Genomic DNA, 14,320 nt, shown 5'->3' with positions numbered 1-14,320 from the left:
TCAACCTTGATTATCCACAGTTTCTCTGCAGACATTGGACAAATACCTGTTTGGGCTGGCCTTCCCCACTCTTTGACTGTTGAACAGCCATTGCTAAATCTTTAAGGAAATTCCATCCTTTTTCATTATCTTTTATAGCCTCTTTTATTTTGTTAATATGGAAAAAACTCTTAAGTTCATTCAATTTCTCTTCAGCTCTCACAAAAGAAATAATTTTCAGCAATCTCTGTGATATATTAAATGCTAGATTTTAGTGTGCATGAATTATTCATTGTTTCTGAAAGTCCGTGTATTTTCTTTCTCCAGATTTTCTCTAAGTTTGGATCTGTCTTGAGGATTATTACCTTCATTAGGAACAATCAGTTCCAAGCTTTGCTCCAGTATGCTGATCCAATGAATGCATATTATGCCAAAATGGTAAGTGTACTGTATTCAGCTTGATTGTTTTGCTGGTCCCCCTCCCACCCTCGAAGAGAAATGGGGAACATTAAGGATAGCTGGGCCTGAGACACTTTGTATTTCCCTTTAACCTGTGTGGTCACTTCAATATTAGTAAATAAATAAAATCAATTTGAAAGTTCCCATATAAGGTATATAGAAGAATAGATTCTGCTAAGTATTAAGTGGTATTTGGCATTAGGGTGGTTTTTTTTGTTTGTTTGTTTTTTAAATTACCAGTAGACTAGAGTGAATGGAACTTTTACCCTACTTCTGTTACTGAAGTTGACTTTATTCTCAGCTTCAAAATTTAAGGCACAGAATATTTATCTAATTCTGTTTGCAAGTTAGTCCAGTAAGTAAATTCACTATGTGTTTTAGTGAATAAGTATATATTGGAAATTAGTAAAGGTAAGTGGGATTATAGCCTGTTTGTTAACAATACCATCTCTTCTTACAGAACAGTATTAATAATAATTTATACCTTATTAAAGATTTCACAGAAATTATAATTCCAATCTAGATTACGTTAAATAATTATAACAAACCAGTATCTTTTGAGTGTGTTTTACCCCCCTTCATCCATCATGATTCTTTTATGACTGGTCGAAGCAGAAAATACTACTTTAGTGATCTTTCTGAGCATAGCTACTCTTAAAGAGGTGGATTTTATAGAATCATTTAGATTTGAAAAGACCCTTAAAGTCATTGAGTCCAAACGTAAACTGAACACTGCCAAGTCCACCACTAAACCACATCTCCAGGTCTTTTAAATACCTCCAGGGATGATGACTCAACCACTTCCCTGGGCAGCCTTTTCCAGTGCTTGACAACCCGGCCAGTGAAGAAGTTTTTCCTTATATCCAATCTAAACATTCCCTGGTGCAACTTGAGGCTGATTCTTCTTGTCATATCACTTGGGAGCAGAGACAAACCCCCACCTTGCTCCATCCTCCTTTCAAGCAGTTGTAGAGAGTGAAAAGATCCCACCCTGAGCCTTCTCCAGGTTAAACAACTTCAGTTTCCTCAGCCGCTCCTCATAAGATTTGTGTTCTAGGCGCTTTACCAGTTTAGGTATAGGACAATTCCATGCAATAAAAGCTTCAAATTAATACTGCTATTAGCATCTGATACCGTGTGTTGAGTGGGAGACAAGTAAGATTAGAAGCACAGCAAGAAAGACAAGTCCTATTTAAAGCTGTTTTGCCCATTGGCACAAGGCAACATAATACTAATTAGTGGACTGCAGTAGTACTCTACACAGGATGTTATGGTAAGGATGGTGGCATCAAAGTTGTATACTTGGTGTGTAAAAGCAGCACCTTAGAAATAAGATGCATTTCAGTTTGGATACAACTGTTGGGTGAAAATAAACTTACAGTGGTGGCTGCCTCTATGTGATTTGTCTCTGAAAACAAACTATAACAAAAACAACAAATTGCTATTTTTCTTCAGAGTCTGGATGGCCATGATATCTACACTATGTGCTGCACCCTGCATATTGACTTCTCCAAGTTAGCTAGCCTTAAGGTAAAGTACAACAATGAGAAAAGCAGAGATTTCACTCGCCCTGACCTTCCTTCTGGTGATGGCCAACAACCTCTGGAGCCACCCATGGCTCCTGCCTATGGTAAGAAACCTTCATTTTTAGTGATACACAATAAGGTCACTATGCTTTTTATGTTGCACTTATGCTTTAGCTTCATATCAGGTTCCTAGAAGGGTACATTTTGTTTACATTTCTGTTTGTTAGGTCAAATAAAGTTTGTACGGAAAGCAGAAAGTACTACTCAAGATATACGAGTATCTGAAACTATAACAAGAGGAATGCATTTGGGCTAATTCAAAGCGGTGTGAAAAAGCTACATTTGTAGAATGGTGTGGAGTTATATCATTGGTACAGGTAGTATAATAAATGTTGCATGTCAGAATGGTCAATGACAGTCGTTCGAAGTTGACACTGTTTGCCTAAAGCTGCTTGAAAATAAGTTTTTGAAGAGTGTTAGCTTTTATTTATTGTTATTTTAGGATAATTGCCTCCTGTAACAAACAAAACCACAAGAAACTTTGAAATACTAGACCCATATATATATGTATGTTTTGTTGTCACCTTCTAAAATATAAAATTTTAGAAATTTTTATGAATTTTAGAAGTCATTTCCATGATGTAGACGATACAGTGTCTGCTTGAAGCTACACTGGAGAAGCCTTTTTGGCATAAATAGCTCAGGTATCCTTATTTAATCAGCTTCGGCAACAATGCAAATCACCAAACAGATTAATATGATGATCTGGCAGAAGTGCTCACAATGCAATTTGAGTGATTTTAGCTATTTTTCTTTCTTTCTAATGACAACCATTAGCACTAATACACAGCCAAGAACTGTCTCAGCATGTTGAATAGGTTGGAGAAGGACTGGGGAAGAATTCCCCTTTTTCGTTTAGTTTTCTGTGATAGAGCAGATACTGGGTTTGACTTGGGTTTTTTGGATAGCTGGCTTTGGTAGCTTAGATTAGAGTAAGAAAGTGAGTTGCACACACTACTTTCTGGATTGTTTTTGTTGGTTCCCTTGAAGGCAGGCCTTGGATCTTAATATAATGTACAACCATCTTTATAATGTTTTTGAGGATTTGCCATAGAGCATCATGGAAACATGCTGTTATAGATCAGATGTTCTGGTTAATTAGACTTGCACAATTTGAAATGTCAATGAAAGGGGAAAGTAAAATTAGAATAGATTAAGGACAAACTTGTTTATGGAGCAGGGGTAACATTGTATGCATACTTCTGGAGGAAAACACATGCGCACATCTCCGTTTCCTTCCTCCTCGCTCTTCCAACCTTGTCATTGCTAGCAATCCTGTTCTCAGTCTGAGCATTTACTGTAACAGTAAGAACGGCAGAGGTGCCGATGTAAAGAAAATTGTGATGCCTTCATCAAAATATGTTTGTAGTGTAGTCACAGTGAAGCAGCTGCATAGATATTTTTCTTTTTTAAAAAAACCCAGCTGTAGACTGGGAGAAGCACGCTTCTAGCCTTGCAATCAGTGGTGACAACACACATACGTTGCCGTAGGCATGTTCTGATAGTCCTCAGTTGCATGACATGAAGAAAAGATATTGGGAGTCATGTTAGCACTTGCACTTCCGATGTTACTACTAGTGAATATATTTTCGATGGAGAATTAGAAGATAAAGCAGGTAACTATCAGAATAATACATCAATTTTTCTGTAGACTTGAAGTTATCCTACTAGCAAAACTGAACTGCTTTTGAAATTTGGGGGGGGTTTTGGGTTTGGTTTTTTGAGGGGGGAGGGGTTGGGGGGTTTTTGAGGGGTTTTTTTGGTGGGATTTTTTTTTTGTGGGTTTGTTTGTTGGTGGTTTTTTTTTTTTTTTTTTTTTTTTTTAGGTTTTTTCACTTGCTTGTGGTGGAAAAGATGCTGCACTATAAATAAGCAGATTTTGTGAATGTTCTGCATTTAAAGAGTTCCCTCACCCAGTGAGCATAAGCAGAGATACATGACTTAGCTTGCTTTGAAAGCTAGCCATGAAGCAAATGATTTTACACATAAAAAGTGCAACAAAGAATTCCAGCTCTTTCTGCATTACTTCTGTTTGACGACTTTTGCATGCCTGATTTTTGGTATCAGTATGCAACATGCATGTCTTATTCGGCAGAATAAAAGTGCCTTATCTATTTCTTCATTAGTGTTTCCATTACCATTCTTGGAGTGTGAATAAGTGATTAATATCTATATTGCCTGGACTTGCCAATATAATGCACCAGTGTGTGTATTTCAAGAACACAATGACTTCCTTTGCAGTCATAAATGGATTCAGTTGTTTGTATGAAAGACACTTTGTTGCTACAGATAAGAGAAGGTGTAATGTGATGCAGCATTCATGAATACTTGATCTGTGGTGTCTGTTTCATTTGTTGGTTTTGTAATTCATAACAGATACTTCTTATACTGTTATATCGTCCCTGTCAATAACCATCTGTTAGTGAATGTAGCTATTTTAGTCAATGGTGGAGGTTTGAGTAGTAAAACAGAGATATTGCCAGGCTTGTAGGATGTATTTGCTAAATACATATACCCCGTTTAAAAAAGTCTAGTGTGCCAATATATGAAAGAAACCACAAATCGAGCTTGTATCTAACTGCGTCTTAGAATACAAGTTAGTGTGCTGCCCTGGGTAATACTTACCTCCACATACTAGTGTGAAAATCACTGAGCTATCTTTGAGGCTGGCATTCTCCATATTTCAATATTGCAAATCTGTTTAATGCTTTTGATTGCCAGGAGGATCATAAAAAAACCCTGGTTGTTTATGAAATAATATAACCTGGTAAAGTAGATCTCCTTAAAAAGCAAAATAGGTATACTTTATGCATCTCAGTAGCTAGTAAAATTCAGAACTTCAGATTCATTGTAGTTGTTTGTATTATTTAGCCCATACTGGTTTTAGAAATATCTAGGAAATAGCTGTATCTCACATTTGCAAAATGTCTTCAAGTGTACTTACTTCCAGGAGGCATTTAGAATACATTTCCATTGTGTGACTAGAAACTATGGAACATTGCACCACAGGTATCTTAATGTATCTTAACTTTAATGGATAGTATTCTATGCTGTGCTCTACTATTCAAACTTGTCTATATTTCATCTTGCTCTGGCTTCATTTTAAAGAGGAAAATTGAGGCTAAGCGGAATATTTGTCTTCAAATGTGGCTGAAATTTGTCTTTGTAAAACATTGAATCTTGGATTTTAATAAGAGTTTTTAACACAAACATTTTATAAAAGACATAGTCACAGACTGAGGTCAGAACACTAGAAGCTGATTCTTACTGCTGAAGTCTCTTCTGTTTTCTAAAAATTTTAAAAGGAGATGTGTCTGCTCTTTCTAGGCACCCAAAATTTCATCATCCCATCATATGCAGGGGCTCCTGGGTTTGCTCCAGCCATGAGCTTTGCTCCAGCTGCAAGTAAGTTTCTGTTTTCTAAAAATGCAGTGTTTGTATATGTGGCTAGTGGTCTATCTGAATACACTAGTTCACAGCAAATTGTTTTCAAACACTGCAATTGGAACACAGTGCTCATTTGAGTCACTCTGGTTCTCTTTCGCATATTATTCAGCAAAATTAATTTCTGAATAAAAAACTCACATGCTGAAGTATTTTATCATTTAAGAAATATGATCAAGAAATTAAATGCTGTGATAAAGATTACCTGCAATTGAAGAAACTAAGCATATGTTTTAGTAAGAATCGTAAGACTTCAGTGAAATTCAAAGCTAAAGAAGGAAGTCTTCCCTTTTCTGGCTATAAAATGAGAAATAAATAGTCTTCTAGACTCAGCAATCTTTTCCTTTCTGCGCTAAATTATTTTTCTTCTTTTTTCGGCTTGTCCCTTTTGTTTGGGTCTGTTGGTATAGCTGAATATTTCTGAATATTTCTTCATTTCTGGAGGGGAGGTGCTTTCTGCTTTATTGGTCAAATACTAGTAATAACTAAATTCCTTAGAAGCATTTTTTAATTGAGTATTGATGTTTTTTGCCAAGTGTAATCTGCTTTTGTCTTCTAAAATGTCTTTTCTTCTTTGAGATGTAACGTCATATATTAATACCCTTTCAGGTTATTCGGTTCCAGCTGTTCCTGCACCACTTGGTTCTCTTGCTCCCACATCATCAGTGCCTGCACCAGTGACTCTTCCTGGTGTTACTAGTGTTCCAGCCAATTCTGTTTTACTAGTCAGCAACCTCAACTCTGAAGTAAGTTTGACTGGTGAAACTGATGCAAGTATCACCTTGTACCAACTGCCAGAATTCTTCTTGCAAACTGACATTAGCTAAAGAAGTAAGAGAGTAAATCTCAGTGGTGATAATACAAAAAACAGGACAGCTCTATTCTTGTTTGGGATAGTTTGCAATATTGATGATGCTTGAAAACTCCAGTCAGCAGTGAAAAGCTTCCCAACACAATTTACTTTAGAAAACCTGTTTTAGCAGGGTAGCTGGTAATTAGAGAAAAGTCCATGGTCAGATGTGAGAAATGCTTGAAGAGGTAAACAACATACATTACAACTAAACTTACTGGTGCCTCTGTTAATATGACTCCTTTGTGAACTATTTTGTCATTAGAAAGGCCAAAGACTTTTATTTGTTACAAATCATGAGGAGTGAGAGAAACACGAGGGAAGAGAAAAGGAGATAAAAGCATGCCAAAGCAAGATCTTTAATTTTTGCAACTTATCCCAGGTTGGAGAGGAAGATCACAGGTGCACTTTGCTATTGACATCACTGTAAATCCATTTTAAAAAGTTATTAAATACACATGTTCACATTTCATAATACACACACAGATTTTTATTTATTTTTTTCAATATATATATGTTGGCAGTAAAGTTGCCAAGGACAACTTGCATAGTTATTTTTATAGTAAAAATGACACAGACCATTCTATAAGCTTACTTCTGTTACTCAAATACTCCACATTGATCTATGCTTTATTAAAAGCAATGTACACCCCTTAAAAAAAAAATTAAACAATCAAGCATTATGGAGGCCATGCCTAAAAACACAATTCTACTTGACTGTTGATAAGCACTTCTACTACAGCAATATAAAATTGTTTGTTTTACACACACATTAGACTCACTTAACCAAACAACTGATAAAATTAGGAGTTATTGGCAAAATGAAAGTTATTTTCATATTACTGAAGTTTAAAAATCTGTTGACCAGTTTATTTAATTTATAAGTAATTGCTGTGTTTCTGGTTTTGTTCTAATAGCTGAACTTCACAGTAAGCATCAAAAGAAACAGCTACAGATTAGGACTGTAAGACAAGTCAACTTTTCTTTAATTTGTCAATGTATCTGATCAGTAAATTTCTGATGATTGCTGTGGATACGCAATCCACAAGCAATCTGAGTCTTAAAAGAGTGCATTTTTTAAGACTAATGATATGTGAAGCAAGGTCGAAGATATTTTTTGGACATGCTGCTTTACTTAATACTAATATATATAAGAAGCTGTCATACAGAACCTTGTGCTGCAATGCATGATACAACATGAATGCATTAAATAATGCTCAACTTCTTAAAAGATAAAAAATAAGAATGTACAACAGTGCTAATTGTTGGAAATATAAATTGTTGTAAATACATTTATTGGCAACTGTGTAACACTTGCTATTCAGTAGTGGTTGTCTGAGCCCTTCACTTTTCTGTGTATAGAAAATCTGGTTGACCTTGTTTCAACTTATATTTCTACCATGTTGCAGGGTTTCAGTGTGCATTTCAGCATTCCCTCATGACTTTTAAATTAACTGGTTTTGTCTTCCAGAAAGTTTTTTTTAGTATAAATATTGCAGTCTCCTTTGGTTACAAAATTTCTTCAAATAAACTCTGTGCTGAATTAAAATATTTGGGCCAGAAGGCCCAAACTCTAGAAGCATTTAAATTCTATATTGATAGTAATTGTTCCTTATTTAGTAATAATGCTGATGATACAAGGGTATGGCGTTACACTTAGATTGCACTATCTGATGTTTTTTAATAATTTAGGTATGTTTGGTACACATTTCAAATGTTGCGAGTTGAGAATGAATAAGGCTAGAGAGTGTGAGTAGCACTTCTGATACCCAGATATTTTTAGTACTCAGTACTGGAAAAACCTTTGCCTCAGCTGAATAAAATTTGGCTGCATTAGGGTGTAAATTTCTCTTTGGTGCTTGGAAGGCTTGGAACACAAGGATGTAATTAAAAATCACTGAAGGAAAGCTATTTCATTCAATATTTATCTTTCTGTTCACATCTTCTAGTTGAACACAATTTAAATACTGCTTTCTATCTGCTTCATATATAAATATGGTATGTGTATCCATTTGAACATTTTGAAGCAACTGCTTTTAGTTTTAAGCTGTTGTCTGCTGTTTAGAAAATACAGAAGTGTTCTTGAATGCTCTTTTCTGTTTCTAGTTTAGCAAATGTCTTTTATTTTTCAGGGAGTGAACTGCTAGCTTGGAAAGAATGAGCTCAAATAATTAAGCCACTTGAAATATTAATAACTTCTTCAGCATGACAGACTGAGTCTGGATTGATGAAAATGCATGAGCTGCAGTATTAGCATGTTTAAATATTTTATATGTGCATAGCAAATATATATTAACAACAATGCTATACACTGTAGTTATTGCAGGGAATGGCTTTTGAAGAGACAGGTTCATATATTAGTGTGCAGTATCTCTTCCATTCTTTTTGTTTACCATGCATTTCTAGAATAGATTTCTTCATTTGCATGGCTTTAAAAATAATATGCTCATTTTATCCTTTAAACAGGCCATCACACCACATGGACTTTTCATCCTATTTGGTAAGATATGTCAAATATACCTTGAGGGCTAGCATTCTTTTTATTTATCTGACATATGCTGGCTAATGCAAGATTCATTTCTCTGTCCTTGTTCAGAAAATGCACAAGAGAATGTGCTAGTTTTAAAATGACAATCATTTGAGTTAGTAGTCATAGGCGACAGTTACCAAAATGGCACAATGTTTACAGCATCAGAAGAATTTCAGTGTGTGGTCCAATTTGTTTACTTCAAAGAATGGGAAAGCAAAGTGAAATGAAAAAACAAAGATTGAATCAAAGGAAATGGAGTAAAGAATTGGCACGTACATCAGTTGCAGAGGACAATGTTTGTTGGCATAGTAATATTTAATATGCCTCTATTAAGAGGACTTTAACACTGTTGCACTATTTAACAGCTGAATATAAATATGCTGTATTATGACTAAGATCCTGTGGGGTTTCCCCCATTTCTGTGCCGGAGAAAATAATACACAAAATGTAAAGATCTCCTTCATACTAATATTCTAACCAACCTGTTTAATGAGGTGATTATTCTTTGTAACCATAATGTTAGTCAAAAACCCCAGATTTGCCCTTGTGCTGTTTGTAGTAATGCTCTGGACAAATTTTCTTTCTGGATTTCCACAGGTATGTATGGTGATGTACATCGTGTGAAGATCATGTTTAAGAAAAAAGGCAACGCATTGGTTCAGATGGCAGATGCAACCCAGGCTCAGTTAGGTACTGATTTTTAAGGCACAGTTATGCTTTAAACTAGCCTGAGTGTGATACAGATGAGGAATTTGCCTTCTGTGAGTGACAAAAGCATAAACAAATTAAATCCATCATCGTGATGCTTTACTACATACAAGCTTTTCCTTTTTAATGTTCATAACGTTTGCTTTCATGTAAAAAAAAAATATTATTTTCCTGTAGTGGTTAAAAAAGAAAAAAAAAATCCTGTGAATCTCAATCTAGTCAATGTTAGAATTAAAGCATTATACTATTTTCTTGTAGTTTATCTTACTAATGCATCATACAATTTTACTGTAGTTTATCCTATATCTAGCTATTTAAGAATAATCAACTGCTGTTTATTGAAATGCTGTTTGCATTTTTGTTGCATTTAAACTGGAGGATATCTTACATTCTTATACTTGTTTTAAATACAATGTTATGGCATAGCCCACCTGGTAAACTTGGAAGTTGCAGCTTAAATTTAGAACGTGAAATCTGACACTAAATGGAAGGCAAAGAATCCTTTTTTCTTCCTTTCCCTTCATTCCTGTTCCAATTCTATTTCCACTGGTTAGCTATGAGTCACTTGAATGGACAAAAGCTTTATGGAAGGGTCCTTCGTGCTACTCTTTCAAAACATCAAATAATTCAACTTCCTCCTGAGGGACAAGAAGGCAATGGTCTGACGAAGGACTATAGCAATAGCCCTTTACATCGCTTTAAGAAGCCTGGCTCTAAGAACTTCCAAAATATCTTTCCTCCATCTGCCACCCTGCACCTCTCCAACATCCCGTGAGTATCTACATGTGTGATTGTCTTGTAAAGATGGTTTTTAGCTTATGTTCTTAAGTTACGGAGTCTGATATAAGCTTTACATTGCCTTGGCCTTTTACGTTTTCCTAAGAATTTGGATCATTCTGCTGCATAATTAGCAATAACTGAATCCTTTAACTCACTTTTTATTCTTAGCAAAGAATGGAACTGATTGAATGCTCCTCTTTGCATTTCAATACAGTTTACATTTTCTTGAGAATATGCTTTTGCTTTTCAAATATTAAGTCCTGTGTTTATAAATACTTGTGAATATTAAAGACATGTTTTTTGAGATAATGTACTGGAGTTATATTACATCAAATTCGTCACTGGCATCATTGTTTAATGTAGATGCAGTTTTTAATCATTCTAACACTTTTTAAAGAATTTTTTCTACAGAATTCAGACCCCTTACATAGGGGGTAAGTTATTATAAAGAAGAAGTATTAAGAAGCATGTTCTTTAAAACAACCAACCTTTTTTTCTCTCTAGAATGTTGTCAACAATGTGTGGAGTAAGAGCAAAACATAAGTTTTTACAAGCGTCTTTTGTTCAGCAGCTGTGCAGGGAGGGAAAAGGGAAAACTATGGAATTTTGTCCGAATTACAAAAAAAAATTAAAAATTAAAAAAAAAAATTGAAAATTAAAAAACCCCCACAAAAAAACCCAAAACTACTTAGAAAATGTCTTTCTGAGTAAAATAGAAAACTTTCAAAACTGAAAATATGTGAAGCACACTTGCAGTAATTACGAGATGAAAGGTATTCCTGAAGGTATTGGTTAAGATCTTATGTGATTTTTATGCAATCTTAATTTAAGGGAGGAACAGGGTAGGATGAAAAGCAGTAGAGTGTATCTGAAATGTATTTGTAGCACACTGTGGTGCTAAATCTTAGTGTCAAAGCCAAGATGTTTGAGCTAAAGTTGACACGGCTTGAGTTGGTGGAGATAGTTTTTGCTGTTCAAATTTAATTTAGAAGCCAGAATTGAGATTTTGATACTATTACAGAACCCTGTATTCTTTTACAAGTTGAGGGGTTTTGTTTCAGTTTTGTTTTGTTTTTTATTTTAAATAGGCCTTCTATTACTGTTGAGGCTATGAAGAACCTTTTTGCAAGTACAGGATCTACTGTGAAAGCCTTCAGATTCATCCAGTAAGTTGTCTTGTAAAAATGCTGAGCAAATTTTCACCCTGGAGGATGGCTAATTGCTTTTTTGAGAAATAAATATATATAAAAATAAAATAATAAATAAATATAAATAAAAGTATAGGCAAAAGTCTCCGTGTTTAAATCTATAGGCAAAAGCCGTACAGCTATGGCAATTTTTATGATAATTCAGATCTCAAAATTTTTAACGGTAAACTATGTTAGCATAATTATGAAAAATATTCAGCCTTTTGATGAATTCCACGTGTTCAAACTACAATAAGTTTAAGTAAAGTAAATACTCGTTTCTTTAAAAAGAAATACTGGCTGTGAATTTGTAAAATGTCATATAAAAGAAGACAGTGAACCTGCTCTAACATTCATTAAAGTTGCTTGGCAGCATTATTTTAGCATGATCATACCAGCTAAAATAATCCCACATATATGGACATTAGAAGTGTTTCTTAGAGGTCTTCAAGCCTTATTTTGACCCTGTTTTTTGAAGCGTGGTGTAATGGAAGAATGGCATGGCTGTAGGCCATTGATCTGCAAAATTTCTGTATCTCTTCATTTTAGCATAGCAGGTGCATAATTAGTTCTGATTCTTTCACTATACAAGTGTGTTCAGTGTGTGTGATGTGGCTGAAAAAATACTTGAGCCACTTTTCTGTGTTGGCTAGTGCAATGAAAATTTGTTTAGGATTAATAATGGTTTTTATTGTACTTCAGGAAAGATTGCAAAATGGCTCTTATCCAGCTGGGCTCTGTGGAAGAAGCTTTTCATGCTCTCATTGCGCTTCACAATCGTGACCTTGGAGAAAAGCATCACCTCCGAGTTTCCTTCGCAAAATATGCAATCTGACTTTTCTGTGAACTCTCCTTTTAAGACTGCATCACATATTAAATAAAATCTTCAAATAGAGGCTGAAACAGCTGTGACCAGCTCTGTCTCTTAAAAGAAAAAGCTCATTCGTACACAAAGAATTAGGTGATTATCTTTTCTGATTTTAGCTGACAGTATGTGATCAAAGTTTAATATTCACCCATAGAAAGATTCCTCTATGAAATCGCTTTAGCAACAATATTTATCCCCAAGTTTCCTACCTAAAGTTATATTTTGAGAACATCCCTTTAGCTTTTGTTTAAAGTCAGCCTTTCAAAACATTTCAGAGAACTTTTACAACATACCAAACAAAAAGTATTTCTAACAAAATGGTAAATCTACACTACACAGATTAAACACTAATTTGAATGTGAAATAATGCTTGGGTTTCTTGAAGAAAAGCAAGCATTGACTGTGAGTGTCCTCTGAATAGTATTTATGTTGCCAGGGTATGTGCTCCTTCTTTGGCAAATCTTTACAAATAACTTTTTTTAAAAGCAAACTGTGCTGTTCATACGGGTTAAATTATTAGAGAAAAGGCAGTGCCTTCTCACTGTAGAGTAAAAGATATTTGACAAGTTTCTTCAATATGTGGTATCAGACATGTAGCTTGACTTAATCCTGGCATGGAAGTTTAATGTCTTTTTACTACGAAGTGATGTATGATAGTACTTTAGAGAAAATGAGAAAATAGTCCTGATTTCAATGAATTTTTTTACATTTCTTTAAAGAATAAAATGTTTACAATCTTACTGAAAATATTCAGGTCTTTGATGGTTTGACAACTTTTTAAGAAGTTATTTTTGTTAAGGTCATCTTTGGAGCAGAAAAATTAAACCTCAAGAGTTTTTGTACCACTATAATGTCTAATACTTAAATTAGTATGTATTTACTTAATTTCCTATTATGTGCCTTACTATGAGCTTATGATACAATAGCTTAGAGTTTTCTCTGTAGTCTCTTGAAAAATATATTGTGGGCTTTCTGAAAATTCTCTTCGTGGTCTTTTTAGAAATGTTTTTCTTGATACTTCAAAATATCCACACCCCCTCCACACCCCCCACCCCCCCCCGGTAACACTCTGAATTCCAGTCTTTTGTGCTTTGGTATAGAGATTGCATAGAAGTGGGAATGACTTTAATGAGTTTAAGTGAGAATGAGTTTAACTTCTTGTGTAATTATGAGGGGATTCTTCAAATTTACGTGGTTGCGTTATTCGATGCCAGTACCTGGCTGAAAAAAATGCACTAAAAAAAAGCCTGTATAGAAAGACCAAACAGCAAATTTCACTCCAGTTTCTGGACTTCATCTAACTGTTTAAGAGACATCTTGGTTGCTGCATTTTTCTCCCAGTATTAATCTTCAAGTAATAAAGAGCTGTCATTCTTTGTCTTGTAAGTATGAAAAAATATTTGATAGTGAATGTATATTTCTCTTTGGAGAATATGCTGAGATAGTTAGGTTTGGTGTTTAAAATACATATAAACTTTTGTGACTTTCTGATTGTATTTTGAAAAATTAAATTTCATTACAAAAAATTTTCTTTCTTGTGTTTACTTACCCACCTTTTAAAGAGGTATTCCTCTCAAACATAACATTAATTTACTTCTAACTACTGCTGAAATGTTTAGCCACTTTTGGGTTTTTTCATTAATTTGTATGAATTGTATGACTTTATCTTTCTCAAAGAAAAAGCATGTTTCTAACATGACCTAAATATTCTCTAGTAAGCTTTTTCAAATTTTCTCTCTGAATTATTTCTCAAAATCAGCAAGGCAGTAGCTTGCCTTTTTTTAATGTATGTAGATTAATTGCAGCAGCCAATCATAGTAAAGATGGTGCCAGACTGCAACAAATTGTGCTATTTGACAGTAGTTAAAATGCTGACTAAATATGTATGTAGTGATAACAAGTGCTGTACAACACAAATAAATAAGTATT

At 34.5% G+C, this 14,320-nt stretch overlaps 1 protein-coding gene across 5 annotated transcripts in view; it reads left to right on the top strand.

The window, feature by feature from the left end:
* Positions 1–13,917, top strand: part of PTBP3 (polypyrimidine tract binding protein 3) — a 48,848-nt gene extending 34,931 nt beyond the window's left edge. For all 5 annotated transcript variants that reach the window (XM_030511689.1, XM_030511691.1, XM_030511690.2 and 2 more), the window contains 9 exons: positions 307–417; positions 1,894–2,068; positions 5,352–5,429; positions 6,078–6,214; positions 8,785–8,818; positions 9,446–9,538; positions 10,111–10,327; positions 11,425–11,502; positions 12,226–13,917. In XM_030511689.1, the coding sequence (XP_030367549.1) occupies positions 307–417; positions 1,894–2,068; positions 5,352–5,429; positions 6,078–6,214; positions 8,785–8,818; positions 9,446–9,538; positions 10,111–10,327; positions 11,425–11,502; positions 12,226–12,358 (1,056 nt within the window). In that variant the 3' untranslated portion in view covers positions 12,359–13,917. The remainder of the gene's footprint in view (positions 1–306; positions 418–1,893; positions 2,069–5,351; positions 5,430–6,077; positions 6,215–8,784; positions 8,819–9,445; positions 9,539–10,110; positions 10,328–11,424; positions 11,503–12,225) is intronic.
* The last annotated feature ends 403 nt before the right edge of the window (positions 13,918–14,320 follow it).

The sequence above is a fragment of the Strigops habroptila genome, chromosome Z (assembly GCF_004027225.2).
Source record: "Strigops habroptila isolate Jane chromosome Z, bStrHab1.2.pri, whole genome shotgun sequence".
NCBI classification, from domain to species: Eukaryota; Metazoa; Chordata; class Aves; order Psittaciformes; family Psittacidae; genus Strigops; species Strigops habroptila.
The sequence above is the reverse complement of the archived record's forward strand: the minus strand, read 5'-3'. Positions and strand labels throughout refer to the sequence as shown.